Source organism: Salarias fasciatus, chromosome 1 (assembly GCF_902148845.1).
Source record: "Salarias fasciatus chromosome 1, fSalaFa1.1, whole genome shotgun sequence".
Taxonomy (NCBI): domain Eukaryota; kingdom Metazoa; phylum Chordata; class Actinopteri; order Blenniiformes; family Blenniidae; genus Salarias; species Salarias fasciatus.
Genome location: NC_043745.1, coordinates 33,722,512 through 33,745,034, shown reverse-complemented (window position 1 = coordinate 33,745,034; position 22,523 = coordinate 33,722,512). Strand labels below are relative to the sequence as shown.

The 22,523-nt window shown below is 39.9% G+C and overlaps 1 protein-coding gene across 1 annotated transcript; it reads right to left on the bottom strand.

The window, feature by feature from the left end:
• Positions 1–2,228: 2,228 nt before the first annotated feature.
• LOC115386929 (photoreceptor-specific nuclear receptor-like) lies at positions 2,229–7,194 on the bottom strand. Its single transcript, XM_030089397.1, has 8 exons — positions 7,101–7,194; positions 6,574–6,724; positions 5,973–6,076; positions 5,578–5,892; positions 5,208–5,386; positions 3,933–4,173; positions 2,815–2,920; positions 2,229–2,361 (listed from the first exon to the last, which is right to left on the bottom strand). Exons 1-8 carry the CDS (start codon positions 7,192–7,194, stop codon positions 2,229–2,231), a joined length of 1,323 nt encoding a protein of 440 aa, XP_029945257.1.
• Between the last annotated feature and the right edge of the window lie 15,329 nt (positions 7,195–22,523).

Below are 22,523 nucleotides of genomic sequence, written 5' to 3'. Positions count from 1 at the left end.
GCTGTTTTGGGTCAAATTTAGATTTCTACCTATTGAAACAACCACTGCACCCGGTCTGTCTGCATTATGGCCTCAGCTTTGATTGTGCAACCATCCATCATAATGTAGTGTAATGCTGGGAGTGTTCCTGCATCCCTGAGTCGATTCTCATTCAGATTAGGTAACTTTGCAACGTGGCTTCAACCTGTTTGCCTCCCTCCGCCTGTTACTCAACAGACTAATCTTATAATAAGATGGAAATCTTTCCTCCCAACAAAGGCCACCTTTGTGCGAAATAAAAAAGCTTAGGAGAGGCTATAATGAGAATGCTGACACGTGAGGTGAAGTTTTTATAGTTTAAAACTTCAATTGGAGGAAGAGTGGAGTTACTCTTCAGATGAACTTTACCTGAACTTTATCAACCTGACCCCAAACATTTGGATGTTTCTGCTTTATGCAGAACATTCACAGCGGAAATCTCACACTTTACTGTGAAATCTGGTGAATATCCTGCATTGAGTTCAAAGTTTCTTAAGCCGGTTCGGTGAGCTCGTTCATATGACAGAGGCCGCAGAGGGCTTGTTGATCTGATCCCCGGATTTTCCGACCTTGTGGGCGTCCGATGGGGCCTGGCACGGGACCCGCGACACTCATCTGGTGCTGTTTCAACACAGAAAGGCCTCCGCTGATGTGCTGGAACCTTGTTAAAAGTTCAGTGTTATGGAGCTCAGTTCAAGTCTTTGAACTATCCTTAAGAGGTGGGACCTTTTCTTTCAGGCTCCTTTACCTTTTTAATTGGAGTGCTAATGTTTGATTAGTCCTTTAAAAGGTTAAAAATGTCAATTTTTGAGTCTTTTTCCCCTTTTTTATTTATCTCTGATGGCTCTGTTTTCATTGAGTCAGAGGTCTCTTATCATTCGGATGTGTACTTTGGGGCACATGAAGAACCTCCAGTGCGAAATGTCTCATTTCATCCTCTGTCGTATCATTTGTTTGGAAAACTGTTACAGACAAACATATTGAATTGTGCTTCTGAGATATTTGGCTTTAACAAACGACCACCTTTAGAATAAACAACTTAAATGAAATTAGATTGTCATAAGTTTAAATCTATAACTGACATCATGAAAACTTGACGTCCATTCCGTACACTTTATAATCATGTGGATAGTCGAGCGCCATTTTGTTCTTGAAGAAGTTTTAGAAAGGTCTTTAATGGGCTCAACGTTTCTGATCTCAGCAGCAATTTCAACATATCAGAGAAGGTTCCAGTCTTACCTAAAGTTTGCTGAATGTTACTAACAAGCAGAAAAAGCCTCTTGTGCATACATAATGGGAATTTTGTCTTCACTCTTCAAAGTTGCTCATTAATCAGTTGTAAAATAATCTGAATTGCATTATTGCTGAGATTTACAAATAAAGCTTCCTTTCCTCACAGTGATTTTGGGCCAATCACCGTGTAAAAAAAAAAAAAAAAAAAAAAAAACTTTAACATGTAAAACTATACTAAAACACACTTATTCCAGAATTACTGCTAAATATAACAGAATAGATTAGTTACAAGACGTTTGAAGCAGCATTTTCATAACTTAACATCTCCCAATGTATAGCATGAATGTTTGATGCATCATTTGTTTTTAGAAATATGATGACTTTCCCCATAAAGGCTCGAGTAAAGTGTACATTTACCACCTCTGCTCATTACTTGTTTGCAGAAAAAACAAAACACTTTTATTCAAAGAACGAACTTAACTCCAGTTTATTACTTATTACTCATTCCCATTAACTTTCACCACACAAGGACTCAGTGAACAGAAGAGGGTGCTGTGTGGCAGCTCTATTTAATCTCATTTTAATCCACAAATATTTACATCCTCACGCAGGAACTCCGGTGAAACTTTTTCTTTTTTTTTTTACTTTATCAAGGCATGAAAACATGAAAACAATAGTCAGGGTTCAACTACCACCAAACAATAAACATCTCAACATTTTCACAAGAAAGATGGTAAAATACAAAAATAGTGACATCCTGAAGGGTGGAAAGTGGCTGGAAATCAGCAAATGAAAGTCTACGTATGATACAAAGAGACAGCGAGAACAGGACTGCATCTTCTCTCCATGATGTGGAAACAACAAGTAATAAAGTGACCTTTACAAAAATAACAGCACACAGAATCTCTGATCATGCAAAGCAAACACCGCCTGAAATGACGTGATGGAGGGGAGGGCGGGGTGGGGGTGGGGCCCAGTCAGTTTTTGAACATGTCACACAGCAGTTTCTCCATGGGAGTGTTTCCGATGGTCCTGTGGAAGAACAGCAGCTCTATTCGCTCCGAGTTGACGAATCGCAGCGACGGGAGGAGAAGCAGCAGCTTCCCGAACCTGGACGGGGAAAAAAGGAAAACATGAGAAACTCCCCAGGGGAAAAAGAAGGAGAGAACCTCACATCACTTCATCTTACTTAGTTCTTTAGTGGGGATTTTTCCTTGTCAGTCACCTGAAGTGCTTCACATAAACATTAAGATTTTGGAGTATTACATTGTAAATTGTGCACCAGAAAGCCTGCAACAGCTCTTTTTTTTATCATGTAATCAAACTTTTTGGGAAAGCTGAGGAAGAATGCTGTAAACTGTGACGCCCCCTGCTGGTGTTGAACCACCATGACACATACAATCCTAATTCCAGTGGTCTTGATGTCAAAGCAAAATTAAGTAAAACATAAACAAATAGCAAAAACGCAATAATTATTTGTGATAATTCTTGCACAATGAATTTTAAATTGTGTTTGTGTTGTGTTGAGTGTTTTGGAATCTTTAAGGATTGGAAAGTGGTTACCTGGCTGGCTGACTGGGGTAATGCGAGCGGATGTGCTGTCCCAGCATGACTTGGGACTGATCCTGCAGGTTCTCCACTTGTTCTGGATCCTTCAAACCGCGAGTCTCTGTGGAGGAGAAGGAAGACTGTGAAATATCTGAAACCTCCTCTGCATATTCATCTGAACAACAGCTCACATATAAAGCTGATTACTTGAGAAAATGAAGATTTATTGTGTTTTATGTCAAATTCAATCCGTTACTCTTAACAGGTGGACTTTGGAAATCACAAAAAAAAAAAAAAAACAAAAAAAAAAAAACCCGTGGGGTACAAGATGAATTCAAACTGAGGTTTTAAAGGTTTTTAACTAGTAAACATGACAGATTCTGAGAAAAAGTGAAAATGAGAAAACATTAATTGTTTCATTTCTCACTGTCACTCATCAATCTTCTTTACTGCTTGTCCTATTCAGTGACGGATTGTTTAATTTATTTTAAATATTTTTGTGAAAAAAATGAAGCTCTGCACAGTGAAACTATCATAAACCTGAAGATATAATTCAAATGCAAGATGTTTAATATCAAGGAATATTACTATTATCAGGCATCAAGTAATAATAGTTGTGTGACCATGACAACACACATGTAAACATGTTTTTCAGGTTTTGTTCAAAAAAACATGTTGATATTTAAATCCTATATTTTTTTGATTATATAATGTATTGACAAATTATACTGATATTAAAAATAAGATGTATGTTTTTTTTTTCTTTTAACTGTTATTACTGAAAAAGTCTTTGTTTTAACGATGAGCTTGTATAAGGGACCAGTGTAATTTGTATGTTGATTTAATACATTTGTTACTTCATCAAAATTGCTGATTTTTTTGTTTTAATTCTATGTATGTGTTGAATTAGAATTTAAGGAACAATTTTCACAAAGCATATTTAAAAAAGTTAAGCTTTTTTTTTTTTTTTAAATATATACTGCTGTCATTTAAATATACTTGCTTGCCTCCAGATGGCGCTACAGGAAAGATCATGAAGTGTTCAAAGTGCTTCTCCTCTGAGGAACACTACCATCACAGTTGGGATGAGGTTTTTAACGTGACAGACTGAGACCGCCGGAGGCTTTTCTGACCTGGTTTGAAGAGCACGATGGCCTTGAGGCAGGCGAACTCGGTGGGGTCGACGGCGAGGGCCTTGAAGCGGCTGAAGACCTCCTGCAGGAGGCGCAGGTCCAGGCTGGTGTAGCTGGTCTTGCCCTGCATGCCGGGGCAGAGGTCGGGCAGGGAGAGCAGCGGGGAGCCGTCCAGAGGCAGAGACCACTGGATGGCACAGAGCAGGAAGAGCTCGCTCCACGCCTCCTCCAGCAGGATCACCTGAGGAGCAGCGACACGGCCCGGCTCAAAACCACAGCACACACACCACTAGTACAACCGCTGGCCAGTCAACAACACTCAGCAAAAACAATCCTGAACTTCATTTTATTCAGTGGCACCTTTTTCTAGTTTGATTTGAACATGTAATCAGCAAATACGAGATGAAACTGTTACTTTAGCTGACAAGGATTTCAGTGTTGAATATTTGATTTGTCCAGTGTGATAATTACATTTTAGATTTTCAACGTCATTTGTCAAAAATGAGAGAGAAATAGTTAATAGTTTAGTAATGTATTATATTTGTGTGTGTGTGTGTGTGTGTGTGTGTGTGTGTGTGTGTGTGAATGCACATTTCTTTAAATATATAAATCAATCATCTACAATTCAACAACAGATAACAGGCATTTTGTTTCAGTTTGTAAAACAAATATTAAATCAACTTAGAATTTTTAAGTTTAACTTACATTTGTATATATGACACAGAAAAATTAAGACTAAATGAAAAAATAAATTTAAATAAATTTTTCTTTTTTTTTCATTTTACCACTAAAAAAACTCATAATATTTGAACAGGAGCAGCTAGCTTTTTATACTATGGGAAGAAGAATATCTTGGAATCTTAAATAATCTCACAAAAAGTCCAAATTCTAAAATCAAAATAAGACATGAGTTTAAAGCAAATTACAAAATGTATCTATAAAATCAAGAAATATCTAAAATATATCCATTTGCCCTCATTTATCATCTGCTGTTCAAACTCTCCTTTTTGTTTTTCACCTTTTTTAAAACAATATTTCCAAATTTTTTAAGCTTTTGTAGAAACAAGTAAATGTTAGTTCATTGTTAATTTACTTATCTAATAACAATTAACTGCCAATATTGTTGAATAGCTGGAATTATTTTTACCGCAATGATGCACATATCAAACTCAAACATGCAGCGAAGACGGTCCTTTAGAGAAAGTTAGGGGTAAAAAAAGTAGCATCACTCTTGGATCTGTTTAAAAGAAAGTGAATCTGAGTCAGAATGTTGACCTGGTCTCTGAAGGGCAGGTTGGAAAACACCGGCAGGTTTTTGGCCCACTTCACCGACATGAAGAGCAGCCTGGCCGACGTCTCGTACACGTTCTCCGAGCTGGACGGGTACAGAGCCATGTGGTACTCCGAGGACGCTCGCTCCGGCTCGTTGCTGGTCACGTCGATGTTTTCATCAACTGGAAAAGGAAAGAAACGCGTTTAAAATCAACCTGTATTTCAGGTTATGGTCAGTCCTTGTGCTTTCAGACTAAATTATTTATAGTTTATGGCCATAAGGGCCTCATATGAACCCCAGGGGGGCTGATGATCCGGTGTGACTAATGCACTAATGTGTCTGCAGGAGGGACGCCGCCCCGCTCCTCCTCACCGTCCTCGGGCTCCAGCTTGGCGCAGGTCTCGGCCGTCATGAGGCTGGCCATGAAGCGGTGGTTGTTCTGGGGACTGACGCAGCGCTGCGGGGCCACGGACGAGGTGATGGACATGGACGAGGTGATGTGGGGCCACGTGATGACGGAGCCGTTGGAGGATGAGGAGGAGGAGGAGGAGGAGGAGGATGAGGAGGAGGAGGAGGAAGAGGAGGTGGGCTCCCGCGTGGTGGCCAGGTGCTCCTTGTCGGGGTCGACGTCGATGGCGTCCAGGCGGACCTGAGCCGTGCTGCGGGGCTGCCGCTCGTTCTGGACAGCTGTGGCAGGAAAAACAGCCCGGTTCTGACTTTAGTCTTGCGTATTTTCATGCCGGACTGGACGACTTGTCGACACTCACCGTCTTTATTCATGCCGGCCTGCAGACACTTCTTCAGCCGACACGCCTGACACTGGTTACGGTGAGCTTTGTCCACTGGACACATGCCCGTCCCGGCCTGACACCTGTTAAACCACAGATGAGCTTTTAACGTGGGAATCCACTCAAAACTAGAACCATAAGACCTCCTGGTCATTACAGCAGGTTTGTGTCAGGCCTAAGAGCACTAAGGAACAGTACAAACATTTAGATTAAGCACAAATGTTTTCTTTAGTACTATTTGGAACATTCTGAATATAAATCTTTTATTATTCATAAAGCAAAAACAACCAAAAGATTTTGATAAATGTATTTTCATGGTGAGTTTTGTGTGAGACCAACATCAATTCTTTCTGTTTTGCTTTCTTTGGATCATAAAATCTGTCTTTAAATTGATTTGAAAGTGATTCTATGATTATCAATATCTACTACTGCCCTGAAAGAGTTAGTTAAGGTAAAAAAATAAAACCCTCTCCCTACCAGTTGAATTTCCCCTGATTTCCCATAATGCCCCTGCAGCCAGTCCACTTTTAACGGGCTTGATGAATGAACAATAACTCTCAGCATGCGTGCTTTCTCTTGCCTGTAAATGAGCCTCCTCCTCACACTGCGTTTGAAAAAGCCGCTGCAGCCGTTGCAGGCGTAGATGCCGTAGTGTTTCCCGCTGCTGGTGTCGCCGCACACTTTGCAGACCAGCGACGGGCTCAGGGCTTTTCCCGGGCCGGGACTCTTGGCTGCGAGTCAAAGCACAGACACACAGTGGGAGAGGTCAGTCGGTTAGTGTCCTGCGTTTGGGCCGGTATTGTCTTTGTGCGAGTGGCTGCCATCTGCGGCGGCGGCTCCGTCTGCGTGCCGCTCGGCACAATGGCACCACGCACCACACAATATTGCACCAGCCGCTTGGGCCTGAAAATCTCTTTTAGTGGATGATTATGAAATCATAACAAAATAAAAATGGCTGGAGGCAGATTAACAACTTAAATAAACAATGCAAAGATGCTGTAATTAATCTGAATAAACCCATTAATTATGAATAAACTCAATAGAGAATACCAGTGTAGAAGTATTTACTTCTCAAAGTGGAACTGTGGCTGCTCCTGGACCTCTTACCTCCTCTGCTGTCATCAGTCCCGCCGCTGCCCGACGACTCGGTGGGGGAAGACGAAGGAACCATGGGGATCTTCGCCAGGTGATCCTCCATCATTCTTTGCAGAAAGCCTCCCCTCGATGAACGGATCTGAGACTCTGCGGTGAAGTTGTGCTCCTCTTCTGCCAAGCTGTAGAGCGACGGCGTCCGGGATGAGATGCTTTTTGTGTGTGGAGGGCCTCTGGTGGTCCCCGGCGGACAGATGGCAGGTTGAGCCTCTACTGTGCCTCGGCCTCTGGTGTGGAGATGCAGATGGGTTGGGGTCCTGCCATGCGCTCAAGCTGACACTTGTTGCACTGGAGGTTGTGCGTGTGTGAGTGTGTGTGTGTGTGTGTGTGTTGGTCCTCTCTGCAGCCGTCGGGGTCCGTCACTGTCTGTGGGTCCTCCTCGGCAGCAGGTCCTCAAAAGGGAGCGCGGGGGGTGGATGGAGGGGGAGGATTAGTCCCAAGCGCTGTGTAAGCAGCATGCCTATTTGTCATCCTCTTAATCTTTACTGTTCATCTACTGGATCAATCAGTCACATTGCCAGAACGCTGGTGCCGCTCAGGCGTGGATCTTCACCAACGTCTGGAAAACAAAAACAAGAATAAACCCGGCGAAGCTCTGAAGTGGAGGAGCTGTAACTTTAACCCGGTTTCCCCTCCAGCTCCGTCTCCTCGTGCCTCCTCTCTCTCCATCACTCAACACTCTTCCTCACTAGCTGCATTTAAAGGGGTGATTACACGAAGCAGACTTTATTATATTTACCATTAATTTCTTCTTCTTTTTCTTCCTTACTCCTGAGTTCCAGCTCTGTTTCCCCTGCTTGTATATTTGATCTGTGTGATTGCCTCCCATTCATAATGACTTCCAGTGTTTGCTCGGGAGCTGCCTATTAACTCCCATTTCCCCCCTTTTTTTTTGGACAAACTGGAGATCATCATCTTCCCCCACTCGACTGCAGAAAGGGAAAAAAGGGTCACAGAGAGAATAATAGAGATTTGAATGACGTGACGTTTCGACAGCCACAAATTCACCTGATTCATAAGAGGGGGCACTCATTTATTATTAAAAAGCTAAAATGATCATAGATGTGGCATTTACACAGGCAGGCTTAAAGGGGAAGCGCTGCCATGCAGGAGCTTTGTAAACAGGTTTAAATAGTTGACAAATGTCAGATAATTTAGGAATAAATGACAAGTTGTGGACATTATTATCACATAAAGAGGAGTGAATGTCACAAGGAAAAGCTTAACTTGTAGCAGCTATACTTTTCACTCTATACAGTTATGTCATTGTACCGTAACTTTACTAGTTTGATATTTTAATTTCATTTTACATATTTATATATCTCCCCATACATAGTTCATACTGCAGATGAGCAGCATCCACCCTTGTCCGCACAGGATACTTCTGACTTAATGTGAAAATTACAATCAGAGATTTTCCCCTGACAATTAGCACTTTTTTGTGTAATTTAAATTAAATAAAATATTTCTTCAAAAAACAACTGATTTAAAGAAGAAATAGCTAAACAACAAATAAATGAACATGCACTTACAACAGAGGGAGCAGAAAATGTTTTAAAAACATGTGTACTGATAAAGTTTCGGGCCAGAAGAGATCACTCAGTTGTTTATTTCTTCATCAAAAAGATTTGATTTTAAATTTAAGAATAGAGGAAAAGATCTACACTTACTCTTTGCACGTCATGTACTATTATGCAATATTTGACATAAAATGAATATTTTCAGGAAATGAATGTGTGCTTTAATGTTGTACTTCAGGGAGAAGAAGGACACCCTGTGGCTCAGCTTGACACTGTGGGTCGGAGCTGGCAGGTTGAAAGATTATGATTGTTTACAGTCTCAGTCTGATGCAGACAGAGATTGTCTTTTTCATGTTATGTCTTGAACATAAGCAAGTATAAACTTTCATAATTCACATCTTAATAGAATAGAGGAAAAATAAATGGTAGAGAAAAGAACTCACTGTGAGAATTCTTTCGAGAAAGCGGAGGTTGAGTCTTATGCTGTCCTGTACTTACAGCATCCACACTTTTCCAGGAACAGGAAGAAAAAGATTTCCTCTCAGTTCTTCATCTTTCATCATCTGATTTTCAAACAAAGAATACAATTTCTAATAGCAACTGAAATAATTAGGTTTTATGATCAGAATTGATGTATTTCTCATATTGAAATGATCAGTCTATAATTCTATCACTGATACTATTTGACTGACACTACAAACAGAAACTGAAGGGCCTTTAATCACAGTTTCCCATTTCTGTTTTGGAAATTCTTCAGAAGCTACCAGGCTCTGGCTCCACATAAATATTTGAATATTGAAGAGAAATACTTAATGATTTACAGTGAGCTCTAAATGTGTGAATGACCATAACCTGCAACACCGCAGACTGAAGCATCAAGAAATATCACCTTTCATATGGATCAGCCAGTGGAACACTTGGGATGTGCAATAAATACCACTGCAAAAACATAACGGGTCTGTGTAAGTCTAAAGTGGGCAGTTAAGCCAGATGTTTCAGGACAAGTGGATTCTTTCTTATTCTTATCTTATTCAAATATTGATGTAATAGTCTACAAAAATCTATAAATAGCCACATTTGATATACTGAATCAATTAGCTCCTGATGAAAATCAGTCAGTAATCATCACTGGGTGTCCAAAAACCTTCATTTAGATTTGTTACCCAAAAAAGAAAATCAACAACTAGAATTTGGCTCTCAGAGAGCGCAGACCTCCGCCACAGGTCAAATCAGTCACCAAGCCGCGCCGCATGCCGCACGCCCCCCTGTCGGCGGGCCTGCCCAACTATGTGAAAGACTCCCTATCTCTCAATGATGAAGAATCCTTTAAAAAAATCCTGTATCCAGACAGTGATCCGGATCATCACCAAAATGTAATGGATTCTAAGTTAGCCCAAGACCAACGTTTCCACAAAGTTTCATTGCAATCCGTCCATTACTTTTTCCGTAATGTTGCTAACAAACCAACAAACCAACCAACCAACAAACCCACCTTGATTCCATAACCCCCTGGCAGAGGCAATTAACTCATTTTCATGGTTGGTCTGTAAAATACAAAGACTGTTTGTTCAAAACAGCTAATCATCAATCATAATCATGACACAGTGAGAAATACTTTACTGTCATTATTTTATTGGAATTATCTGAAAAGGTTTCACTCAAAACTTCTAACTGAATTCAAGTTTAATCACCTGAACTTTAACATTAGTAAGGCTACTGCTAAGTGATTATCTGTATTCCAACCCTTTATTTTAGTTTTTAATGGACTGATTTAATTTTATTTCTCTGGAATACGCCATGCATTGCCAGAAACTGTTGTGATGTATCCACATTACAACTTCTATAAACGCATCTTGAAAAAAAATAAATCTAACTTCACTCTAAATTTGACTATTTTAACAGAAGAATCAAACCCCTCAAAAAGATGTGATCAGATAGAATAACCTTTCTTCTACACTTTTAAATCCTGACACTGAGTTTAACAGATTTTACTGTCACTTTTAGACACACCAATGCTTTCAAGCTGAGTATATTTTCAAACAAAGCATCAAACTATTTAATGTTCATGTTCCACTAACAAACATCAGTGTGCTAAAGAAGCTAATCCGCAGTTCCTGACATTTTTCTTTACAGCCTTTCTGTTCATACATGACTGAGAGGCAACTTTATCTTACCTCAAGAAAACAAGTCAAACTATCAAACAGAACTTTGTGTAGTTAAAAAAAAATTATAAAAACCACAATAACTCACCTTTCAGCTCAACCAAACTTCTCCTTCACTCTTGATGCAGGAACTTTTTTTCTTAGTGCTAAAGCTAGCTTCCTTTATGCTACCTAGCACCTATTGAATTATTTAAATAAAACTGTTTTCTTTTTTTTTAGAAAACAAAGTAGCTGCTGCAAGAAAATATGTAGTCTAATCAGCAATAAAACCAAGTTTAGGCCATCATATGAACAAATTCCCTATTACTTTTAACATTTACAAATATTTAACACGAGGAAACACTTTCCTGATTTTAAATTCTTTATATTTTACCTCACTGTGAACCTAGTTTCTTTTTGAAGTGTTTTTTAACATAGATAAAGCTGAAGCAGGTGCAGCTATTACTAAATAAACTGGCTTAAAAAGTAACAAATGGTTTTTGAGCAGGTCAGTAAACTACTTTCTACTTACTTGAGCTGTTTTGATAAGAATTATTTACTTACTATGCAATGATTACATACTTTAAGTCCTCTCTTCACCTCTGAGATTAAAAATGTTCAGTAAAACAGATGGCAAAGAGGAATAAAGGCAAACAAACAGAAATATCTTTACAGATAGTAACAGTAACAGACCGTTTTTAGTTTTGGTGGATGCAAATAAATTAAAAAGCCCCCATACTTTTTAACTTATTACCTTTAAACTCCTATTTTCTTGCACTGCTGGTGGACCTCTGTGAAAGCCAACATGATTTAAGAGTGTCTCTGTTGTTACTGTAAATACAGCTGAGCATAACTTCCATCATTTGTCTTCTAACCACAGTTGACCGGTTTAAGTGAATGATTTTAATCTGAAGAGGACGCAAGCTGTCTGCTCGTGTCTCTGACATCTGTGGCTGGCATCTGCACTCGCTGGCTGTTTTTTGTTTGTTTGCTGTTTGTTCTGGAGCTGACGCTCACCAATAACTGCACCACAGCCTGATCTTAGACTGACTGCACATATCAACATGTCTGCCGAACTTCATCTGCTGCAGACACTATTCCTTCATTTCATTCGCTGATTTACATAATGTTTAGAATTCTTTTTTTTTTCTTCTTTTTGTTGTATAGTTTAATTAAACACATATTTTCCTTTCTTTATGAACAATGTTCTGTTTTTATGTTTCATCTCAGTGGAAGGGGCTGGATCGGATCTCAGTTGACTGTGAGTGAAGGCAGTTTACACTCTGGACATGTGGACAGTCCACAACTGGGAAAACACAGAAAGACAGATGATCACACGTTCACGTTCACATCTAGAAACAATTCATTGTCAGAAATTAACCTCAAAAACATGTCGAAGTACTTCACAAGACTACCCCCAAAAAACCATGCACAGGGAGGATAGGCAAACTCCACAGAAAGTTAAACTTGGGATCACTTATCTGTGTGTGTGTGTGTGTGTGTATGTGTGTTATCTACTACTCCACCATGGGGCCCATTCATCCGTTCATTTCTATTAGTTTTTTCTTCCATGAAAGTTTTATTATTGGATCATGTCTGCTGTTATTTTTTAAGAAAATTGTGGGGTTAAAAACTGAAGACAACATTGCTTAAATTCTTGAGTTTATGCCACAAAATTAAAAATATTAAACATCAAGCTGGGGTAACACAAGACCGACAACAAGAAGTAATCACTGGATGCATTAGATCAGAGAAGCATTGAGTTATGAAATACCAGTGGCAAATTTTTTACCAACTTTCTGAAAAGAAAGAATACAACAGCAATGATTTATGAAAGCCAAGTTATGCACAATGTTTATTTCATTTGCAATAACAATTAAGAAGGAAATGTGTTTAAATGGAGGAGGCCTTTGAGGGCCCATTGTATTTTTTACATGGATGGTTTATTAGGGGAAAAGTTGACATGGACCTTTCGTTCAGGTTTTGTAAAGATAAAGTCATGGGGATACGGTGCTGTAGTGGAGAGCACTCACACCTCATCATGGGAAAGTCCCTGGTTTGAATCTGGGTTCAGCTTAAGAGACTTTCTGTGTAGAGTTTTCATGTTCTACATGCATGTTTCATAAAAGATGCATTTCAAGCTGACTGGTGAGTGTTCACTGCCTGAAGTGTGTGTGTGTGTGTGTGTGTGTGTGTGTGTGTGTGTGTGTGTGTGTGTGTGTGTGTGTGTGTGTGTGTCTGTGTGTCTGTGTGTCTGTGTGTGTGTGTGTGTCCTGCAACTTTTAGTTGGATATAGCATATTAGAATATATTTGAAATAAACATTCAGTTTTATCAATTGATTTATTACATTCATTAAAATTGCTTGTAATGATAACTGTTGTATCTTTTTTCCATCAGAAATATCTCGTCTTTTAGCTTCTTCTCAAATTACTGTATAATGTATATATTACACTGTGGTTATTTATCAAATCATTAACATAAAAGATATTTACTTTTGTAGGTCAAACTATTGTATTTGCCCCTTTAATCTCCTGGTTGTGTCACCTCTAAATCTCTAAACATGTGTCCACCATGTCGGTTAAACTCCAAGTTGAAAATTTGCTCAGAGAGCAAAATTTATGTCGACGTCAGCGTGTTTCTGGCTCCACAATAACAAGGCCTGGCCACAATTGGGAAAAACAAAGTGGAGAGCAGTTAAGTAGATTAGAGTTTGACCACATTTTGTCTGCCTGGGCACGAGCTGCCTGTCAGCATGGGAGTTTAAAGAGGGGGGGAAGAAACACAATTAGCTCAAAAGATTAAAAGAGCACTGAAGACACACTTCTTGTGGGCATCTTTAGCCATATGGTGCCTACTCTCTTCATCCTTGGCCACCAAACTGTTGACCTTTGTAAGATTTAGCAGTTAATTAGTCGTCTGAGGTCAGCAGTCTGCAGGTCTTCTGCATGGATTCACCCGGTTACATCCCCAAGACTGACACTAAGTCACTGTGTGAAGTTCACGTCCACCCACCTGCTGCAACACTCATTACTGGTGCAGAGGAGGGCTGCAACACTGAGAAAAATGCACGAACGCGTGTCTGAATTGGAATTTATGTCATTCTGACTTGGTTTTCTTCATTTCCGTGGTCTAATTGGCAGATTTCTTTACTCACGACTCTTTTTCAGGCAATAATTTAAATATTTCACCACTCCCACTCTATTCTAATTCATAGCCTGTCACTATTGTCTGATGTGTTCTATTTATTTCTGTTATGCTTGGTTAGAGCTCTTGTTGGGAGAAGATCTGGGATTGAGTCTGGAGGCTCTCTGGGTGCAGTTTGCACATTCTCCCCATGTGTGGGTCAAAAAATATTGCAGTTATGCCTGCTTTGTTATTGATGTTATTGTCATATTTTCATTATCTTGCATTTTTGCATTTTTAGACTGTGCTGCCTGTTTAAAGGAAGTCCTGAAACATTATTTGTTTGTTTAGTTTTAAAATGTATAACTATAAATTTCATTTTCAAAGCAGCTTCTTGGCTAATTTGATTTGTTTGTTTTTTTTTATCAATCCTTATGTGTGCAGTGTCTCTGTTGAATGAACAAATGAATGCAATAAATGCCATAAAGTAACATACTCAAATCAAACATGAGGCATTAATGTGTTTTCTGAAATGTTTCCATATTCTATAAGTTTACATTTGATGCAGTATTAAAGATTTGTCTCCAAAATGTAAAGTTTTTAAAATGACCTTTCACCAAAGAGTAACACTCAAAAAACAGATCGTATTTCACAGCACAAACTCAACCTATGAGACACTTCAATAAATAAAATCATTTTTTTCATAGGTCAAGAACGAGCTTTGAACAACAGCCTTTGGACTGGGAGACTGTCACCCCTCATGTTCTGTTTTGGGACAATCGGTCGCTGGTTTCAGGTTCCTTGACCTCATCTTGGTTGCTGTTCTCTGCCCCGCTGTCCTTCACCTCTGCCTGAGTGTGATTGCCATCACCTGTACGCTTTGGGCTGTTCTCGTCTGCTGTGGTCGTCGGTCCATCGGCAGTGTTTCTGTGACTCTATTCTCCTGTGCTTCAGTGCTTCTGTGTCTCAGCATCTTTTTATGGAAATCGCTGTCTTGAACAGATGGGCTTAGGTTTTCTGATCTTTAGTTTCTCTTTTTGCCAATGAAATTCATTTTTCAAGCTAACATGGCAGTGTCAGACATCTTTAGTCCACATCCCCCGACTAAAACATGACAGAAGACGATCTGATCCGCCACATTTGCACGACATGGTTGAAAAGATTTTCTTACTTATGTTTACAATTAACCTCCGTCTCAACCATTCTTTACTTGGGGAGATCTGGAACCGATCCCAGCTGACCATGTGCGAAAGACAGAGATCAGATTGGAGAGTCCACTCAGGAACTAAGCTATCCTGAAACATGTCTTTGGACAGCTGGTCGACACTGGAGGACTTGCAGAAAACCTACATAAACACAGTAGAGCAGACTTAAATCTGACATCTTGTTGAGTCTGGTAACTACTACACCCGATCTAAGCAGTCAGTTTGCAGTAACGTCCAAAAAGTATTGATGACACTTATTCCATATATTGACATGAAACTCAGCATTGAGCTCAGGTGCCTCCTGAGAGGATGCTTTCAGTGACAGGAACAGGGGCTCTGGTCAGTGTAGACAGATGACTGACTGAAAAAAAAACCCCGTTCCTTAATGCTCTTCACCTCAGACTGGGGTGAAGGTTCATTTCCATCACAACAGCGACGTAGCCACAAAGCCAAGATATCGAAGGAGCGGTAACTGCGAATGTCGTTGAGTGTCCCAGCCAGAGTCCAGACTTGAATATGAGTGAACATCTCTGGAAAGCTTGGGAAATGTCAGTGTGCCAACACTTTCCATCCAACCTGATCAAGTGTGAGAGGTGCTGCAAGCAGGAATGGACCAAACTGCTCAAAGATGCCGAGCTAGTGGCAGAATTCTCAGAAAAGATTGCTGTCAAGGGTGCATCAACAAAGCATTGAGCGAAGGCTGTGATCAGACAAAAGTTTCATCACACTGTTAATGTCCTTCAGTCAAGAAAACATCTCTTAAATCAGATGAGTTGCTTCACCATCCTTCATATTTTATGCATGTTTAATGTCCTTTTAATGTGCTGCTGAGTTCTTTTTAATATATTATGAGCAAAGAAGCTGGTGAGAGCTTGTCTTATTGCTTTATTACTTATTCAAATCAATATTCTCAGTGTGCAGTGAGGTTAGAAGTGAAAAAAAACCCCTCCTGATTAAAATGAGTAGTAATGACAAAAGTAGTGATAGAAGAAGTTTGATGTTGAAGTTTTTAGGGCTTTGAAATCATTTTCCTGCAGATTTGCTTCATGATTTTAACCAAACAATTGTTGCCATTCAGTCCACGCAGATGCTTTTAGTCCACACAGCTAAAAAAAACAAAAGCTGAACACAAACCTGCTATTTCTAATATAATTTATTATTCTTTGTTTGGTTTCAAATATGTTTAAATATTTCTAAATGATTTGGGCGTAATTTATTAGGTCTGCTTGGAAATCAGATGTCTGTCCTGCACATTGTCTTTCCTAAATTATCTCCTGATTACAATTTCCATTTTCCTGTGTTCAGTTGTCTCCATTGTTACATTCGATACACAAAGTGAGCAGCATCTTTTCAAACACACTTTTAACACTTAAATATGGCAAGACATTTTCTTATTGAAATACTGTAATAACAATAATAGTAATAAGCTCTCAGCTCTCAGTGACACAGTCAAGTTTTAGGTAAAGACTTGCTTACATGAGCAGGCCATAGATTATGCCAAGACAAATAGATTAGCATGGGAGCAGTCTAATATTAGGATTCAAAGAATGATTAGAGGAGATGCGTTATGTAACGACATTAATGAGTCTCTCCTGTGCCTCATATGTGACAATGAAAACACACCCAATGATCAACAGTCCCTTTGTTTCTTTGCTGTTACATTCAAACTTTCAGGCAACAAATATTCACACAGAATCTGCAGGGTTTCACCTTTTCAATGGAAAAAAAAGAAAAATATAACCTTAATTTAATTCATAGGATTTCACAAGGTATGTAAAAGCTGTTTATCTTTTTTGTTTGTTTTGAATACTAAGAAAAAATTAAATGATTAACAATGATCAATTTATTGTTGCTCTATGTATTTATGCATTCAAAGCATCAATTTGTCTCTTAAAATCGTCCAGTCCTCTCAAGTGGAGTTTGTAGTTGACATTTTTTTTTTTTTTATCACAGCTTTCACAGACTGTCATATTTAATTAACAGTATCATAATGCGTGTGTGGTGTATGTGCAAACAAACACACACACAAACACACACCTGGATGTTGTTGATGTCTGAAAAAAGCCCCTCCTTTCCACATCTATAGTTCACGCAATGCAACACACACTTGATTACATCATCACCCTAAAGTAACCCCCACTGGCCTATGAAAGAGGATAACACACACACACACACACACACACACACACACACACACACACACACACACACACACACACACACCTCCCAATGTTTTTAATGTTCATAATGTTGTGTGTTTTCCCTTAAATCAAATGAAAATCACTTGTCCCCCATGAGTGTAGCAGATTCTCTGTCTTCAGGTTCCACAAACAGAGGAACCGTGGAGCGCCTGACACACACACACAGACATATGTGAGAGGAGTGTGACCACGGATCATGAAGGAAATTCAAGGAGGAGGTAACTGAAGGGAGGAGGGGCGACGGGTGGGGGTTTAAATCTGATCTCTCCAGTGCTGACGGTGGCAGTGTGTCATGTCCTCACATCAGACCTGCGCCTCTGTGTGTGTGTGTGTGTGTGTGTGTGTGTGTGTGTGTGTGTGTGTGTGTGTGTGTGTGTGTGTGTGTGTGTGTGTGTGTGTGTGTGTGTGTGTATGTTTGTGTGTGTTATATAACAGTGTGATAAAGCTGCCTTTGGGCTCTGACTGTGGCTGCTGAGCCTCTTACCTGTGTGTCAGGTGGAAAGCTCTGACAGATCTTTTTCAACACATCAATCATCTCGGCAGATGGACACTTCAGCACGAAGCAGGCAGTACAGCTCACACTGAGGCCTGTTGTGGCATAAAAAATAGAATGAATATACTCAGTTTCTTTTGGTTAGTTTAAAACCACGACAATAATGCTCACTGCTGGTGCATCTGCTTCAGTTTTAACTGTGAATGAGGGGACCCAGGTTCAAATCCCATTAGTGAACGGGATAGAAAATCAGCAAAAAATAGAGGGAGCAAGCTTTAACGACTTATTATTGTGATGATTATCAAAAATATAAAGGGAGCAGCTGGTTAGACACTTTTTTTGTTTTAAACACAAAAATGACTGAAGCTGTAGCAATGGCAAGGTCATAAAAAGTATTAGTTTTAATTGCATTCTATTCAAAAATCTTTCATCTTTTCATAACCAAGATTAATTAAAACATTAACAAACAGGTAAATCCTAAGTAAATAATGATAATAACAATTCTTATTACGATTATTATATATTTTCGTTATGCTTCCTTCTTTACATCCTTGAGAGTCGAGTCCAAACAATAGTCCTGAGGCACTAAAGGGTAGCTGTTACTTTCGACTTGATTGACAGAACCCTCCGTAGTAAGTGTGCTGTTCCAAGGAGGGCTGTCTTCTGGACTTCTTGGATGTTGATGTTGCCAGCGATCTTGTCGGTGTATTTCTCTATTCCCTTCTTCACAAGTCCAAGAGCCCCGATGACCACTGGTATTGTTGTGGTCTTTGTTCCCCACATCCGATTGATCTCAATTTCCAAGTCCTTGTATTTCGACAGCTTTTCCGTTACCTTGACAGAGGTGTTGCTTTCAGATGGTATGGCCATGTCTATGAGGCTGCCTTCCTTCTTCATTTTATGCTTGATGATGATAGAGGGACAATATTATTATTATTATTATTATTATTATAAATAAATGAAGTTATATTTCTCTTTAAGCAAGCTTCATTTTTCTATATATTTTTTTTCAGTGATGATCACAGGCCAGGGATTTTGTATAGAGGGTTTTCTTGACGCGTCATTAGGCGCGTCATCGACCCGGAAATCGCGATCTTGGAGGTACTCTGTATCAAAACAAAGCAAGAGTCCTAAGGAATAACCAGAGCGTTATCAAGAAAAATGGTCAATTATTGCCGTGTCATTGGTTTTACCAATAGGTCAGACGTATAGACGTCGCCCTACGACAGACTGGCGACCTGTCCGGGGCATACCTCGCCTTCGCCCACAGCAGCTGGGATCGGCTCCAGCCACCCGCAACCCCGATAAGCGGCAGAAAATGAATGAATGAATGAATGAATGAATGGACTTCCAAAAGTTATAAAAAAAAACCTGGGTGAGGAATGCCAAAAACTATCAGAGGAACGGAGGCGCTTGTGGTTAGCAACGCTTAACCAAGATCTACGAGGGGAAAATCTGAACAACATCGGAATTTGTTCGGCACATTTCTTGTCAGGTAAGTGAAACAGAGTGCAACAGTTTAAGCTCATTAATGACTTCATATGTTACTTTGATCATTCATAAACGTTTAGCTTCTACAGAAACTTGAATTTTTCTGTCCCTAGCCTTAAAGCTAGGGTCGATGATCTTGGAAAACTAGCACGCAGCACGAATGTAGCATCTCCCCAAGGCTCCGCCCAGCTCCCACCCCATTGGAGGAGCTCCCGTTGGGAGCGAACGCACTGGACGCGGAAGTGCCGCGCGCGAGTTTGTGATCGCCTCCAATGTTATTAACCTTTCTGACTGCCCGCACACAACGCGCATAGGAGCGCAGCGCGCCCGCTCCGCTTCCTTCTATTTTTCACGCGAGCGCCGAGAGCGCCTTGGCAACATGCGCGCGCACTGAACCGGGGCCAGTGCACGCCATTGAAATGAACGCACAGGGGGCTGGTAGAACGGCGAAGGGATTTGATTGGTTTCTTGAGAGCGGTCCGCGCGATACGATTGGTCGGAGTTTTTACACTCCTGTGGCCGCTACAGTTGTCAGATTTTTTCCACACTTTTTTCCGTCCACATAATGTATTGACTTCTCCCAGGGGGCAAGGAGCATTTCACTCAGTATGACAAAAAGTGCTTTTGGACAACATCGTCTGCCCTAACTTTAAGAGACGTATTACTCCTGAAAAAAACAGTTTGTGCTAGATTTTTAAAGTATTTTATGTAAAAAAAAAAAAAAAAAAAAAAACATATTTCAGCTATCACACTATTTGTAGCCATCAGCTTGGTAATATTTGCGTTTTAATCAATTATTTAGAACCCCAACCCCTACAAAAGAGCTGGTCCCCAGTGAGGGTCCAGGAGGTGGGAGCCAACTCCTGCCGATCTTTACCACCAATAAACCGTAGCTTCTCAAAATATCGGGCTTTCTCTTGTAATCCAAGGCCTTCCCGATATTCCTGTGCTTCTTCAGTCCGTTTTGACGAGCTTTCAACATGGCTGAACGCACTCAATAACACACAGTCGCGACTACTGTCAGTATGATTGTTTACACTGAGTATCTCCAGTATGGCGGCGCAGCGAGGGTACCGCCCAAGTCGTGACGTCGACGTAATCTATACATCCCTGATGGATTATTTTTTACTATTTGGTCAGTAAATGTCTTTAAATATGAATAAAGCAGAACAGCGACCTCTCATACATTAAGATGGAAACTAACTTGAATAACTAAACCTAAAACACCATTTGTCTCTACATTACAGTTGAACATTGAACCTTTTAAAGTAGAAGATATATCTCTTCTCTGTAATAAACACATGTGTAATCAACCTTTCCTCCCATCTTCATTTGTGATCAAACTATTCTGCTTCATCACAAACAAACTTAGAAAAAAGTCACTTGATATTAACAGAATTGATGACCAGTTTTTTATTGTTATTAATTCACTTCAGATATGTCAAAAAAAAACAAAAAACAAAGTACAGATATATACAAAAGAAAAGAAATGTATTTATAAACATATGAATAGATGTGTATATGAATATATCCAGCTTTAAACACACACACACACAGCTGTTTCGGCGGCTGTGCGGCCTGTGGTGGACCGTGCATCCAGCTCTGTCTGTCCGTCCTGACCTAGATCTCTGACAGTAAACAGCTGCTTCCTAAAGCGACGTGGCGCTGCCATCAGCAGAACGGCGCCGGGAGATAAATGTCAGATTGGACCTCGGCTGAGCCTCTTGATGCAGCTCAGGGTCCTGAGGTTCGTCTCGGAGCTCCACACACACTTTGCATGCAAACTGCTGCTGCTGTTTTCACCTGCCTCACACTGTTTGCATTCAGGGCACACAGTAGGTAGAAAACATCTTCAGTCAATGCTTTTGAGTTACTGAAACGTAACACAGCAGTGAAGGTGAAATCTGTTGTGTCCAAAACTGAACTCTGAAATCATTTTGATTAAGAGACACCAAAACCCACATTGAACTAGCTCCCTCCTGAGTTTACTGCATTATTTTTGGGCGTAGTGATGAGTTTTAAGACACTTGTGCTCAGGGAGAACATGCAAAGTGCACTGTGCAAGAACTCAAAACATTGAGAAAACTCCAACAGGAACAAAGAGTTGGGCTGGTCAAACACTCACGGGATGTGATGGAAGGTACAAGAACAGACAAACCGGAACCATCAGACACAAATTGGAGCTGAAGTCCAGTAAACTCATAACTCACAATACGTTTTTACAAAATCTGTATTGTTGCACTAAATCAGACCACAACGAGTCTGGAAGTGCATTAATATTGTTTTTGTGTTAAATCTTTCTGAAAGTGAAAAATTCTCTGCTATGCCACAACATTATGATCACTCAAAGGTGAGCAGTGATCATGGCTCATGTTGGTTTATGGGATACATCAGGTGGAAAGAGAACATTTTGTCCTCGGTGTTCTTGAGTTAATTGCATAAATAGTGAATATTTGCACTTCTGAGATGTTGGAAAGAACCAAGTTGAGATGGCATGAAGATCGAGTTAGAAACCCTCTAAACCTGAAGCTCTTGGGTGACATTCGTCAGTAAAAACAAGGAAAAGAGGTCAACCAGTTTCAAGTTTAATTGATGCATGGTGAAACTAAAGGTCGATCGAACAGACGAACAGACGAATTACTGTCACTCAGACTGCTGTGGAAATCAATTCTGCATCTGATGGAAAAGGTCGCAATTACAGTCAGTCACAGTTTCATTCTCATAGAGGAACAAACACAATGTGAGACAGCTGGTCCTGTTGTTATAGCAGTAAATATGTAAAAAATGGCCAAAAATTTAAATCAACAAGATTTTAGAGGCGATTGTTCTTTACAAAGTTGCAGACATACAGAAAAATGTGAAAAATAAAGAAACAACATGCATATTTACAATACAGAACCTGGTGTTAATGTTTTATTTGTACATTTATTCATATATACCTTGTAAATATAGGTGCTTGAGAGGTAAAGATTTTAAACCTTTCCCATATCTTGTTCATTTTTGTTGTCATTGTTTTCCTGGAAGCAGTTATCAGTTTGCTGCAGTATCTTAATGCTTTATTTGCCTTCATACTGAGCCTTTGCAGCTAATTCCAATTTTAAAACAAGTCCATCTTCCTGACTTGCGTTTGATTTGGTCATGAGGTATAAATAATGCGTTTGATATCACAGACATTTAAATCCGCAGTTCAACGGTGAATCAA

Coding starts and splice junctions, on each gene's coding strand:
- LOC115386929 (XM_030089397.1), bottom strand. CDS start 7,194: ATGATGGAGGATCACCTGGCGAAGATCCCCATGGTTCCTTCGTCTTCC. Junction 6,725..7,100: donor GACTGATGACAGCAGAGGAG/GTAAGAGGTCCA, acceptor TTTGACTCGCAG/CCAAGAGTCCCGGCCCGGGA. Junction 5,387..5,577: donor CAAGCTGGAGCCCGAGGACG/GTGAGGAGGAGC, acceptor TTCCTTTTCCAG/TTGATGAAAACATCGACGTG.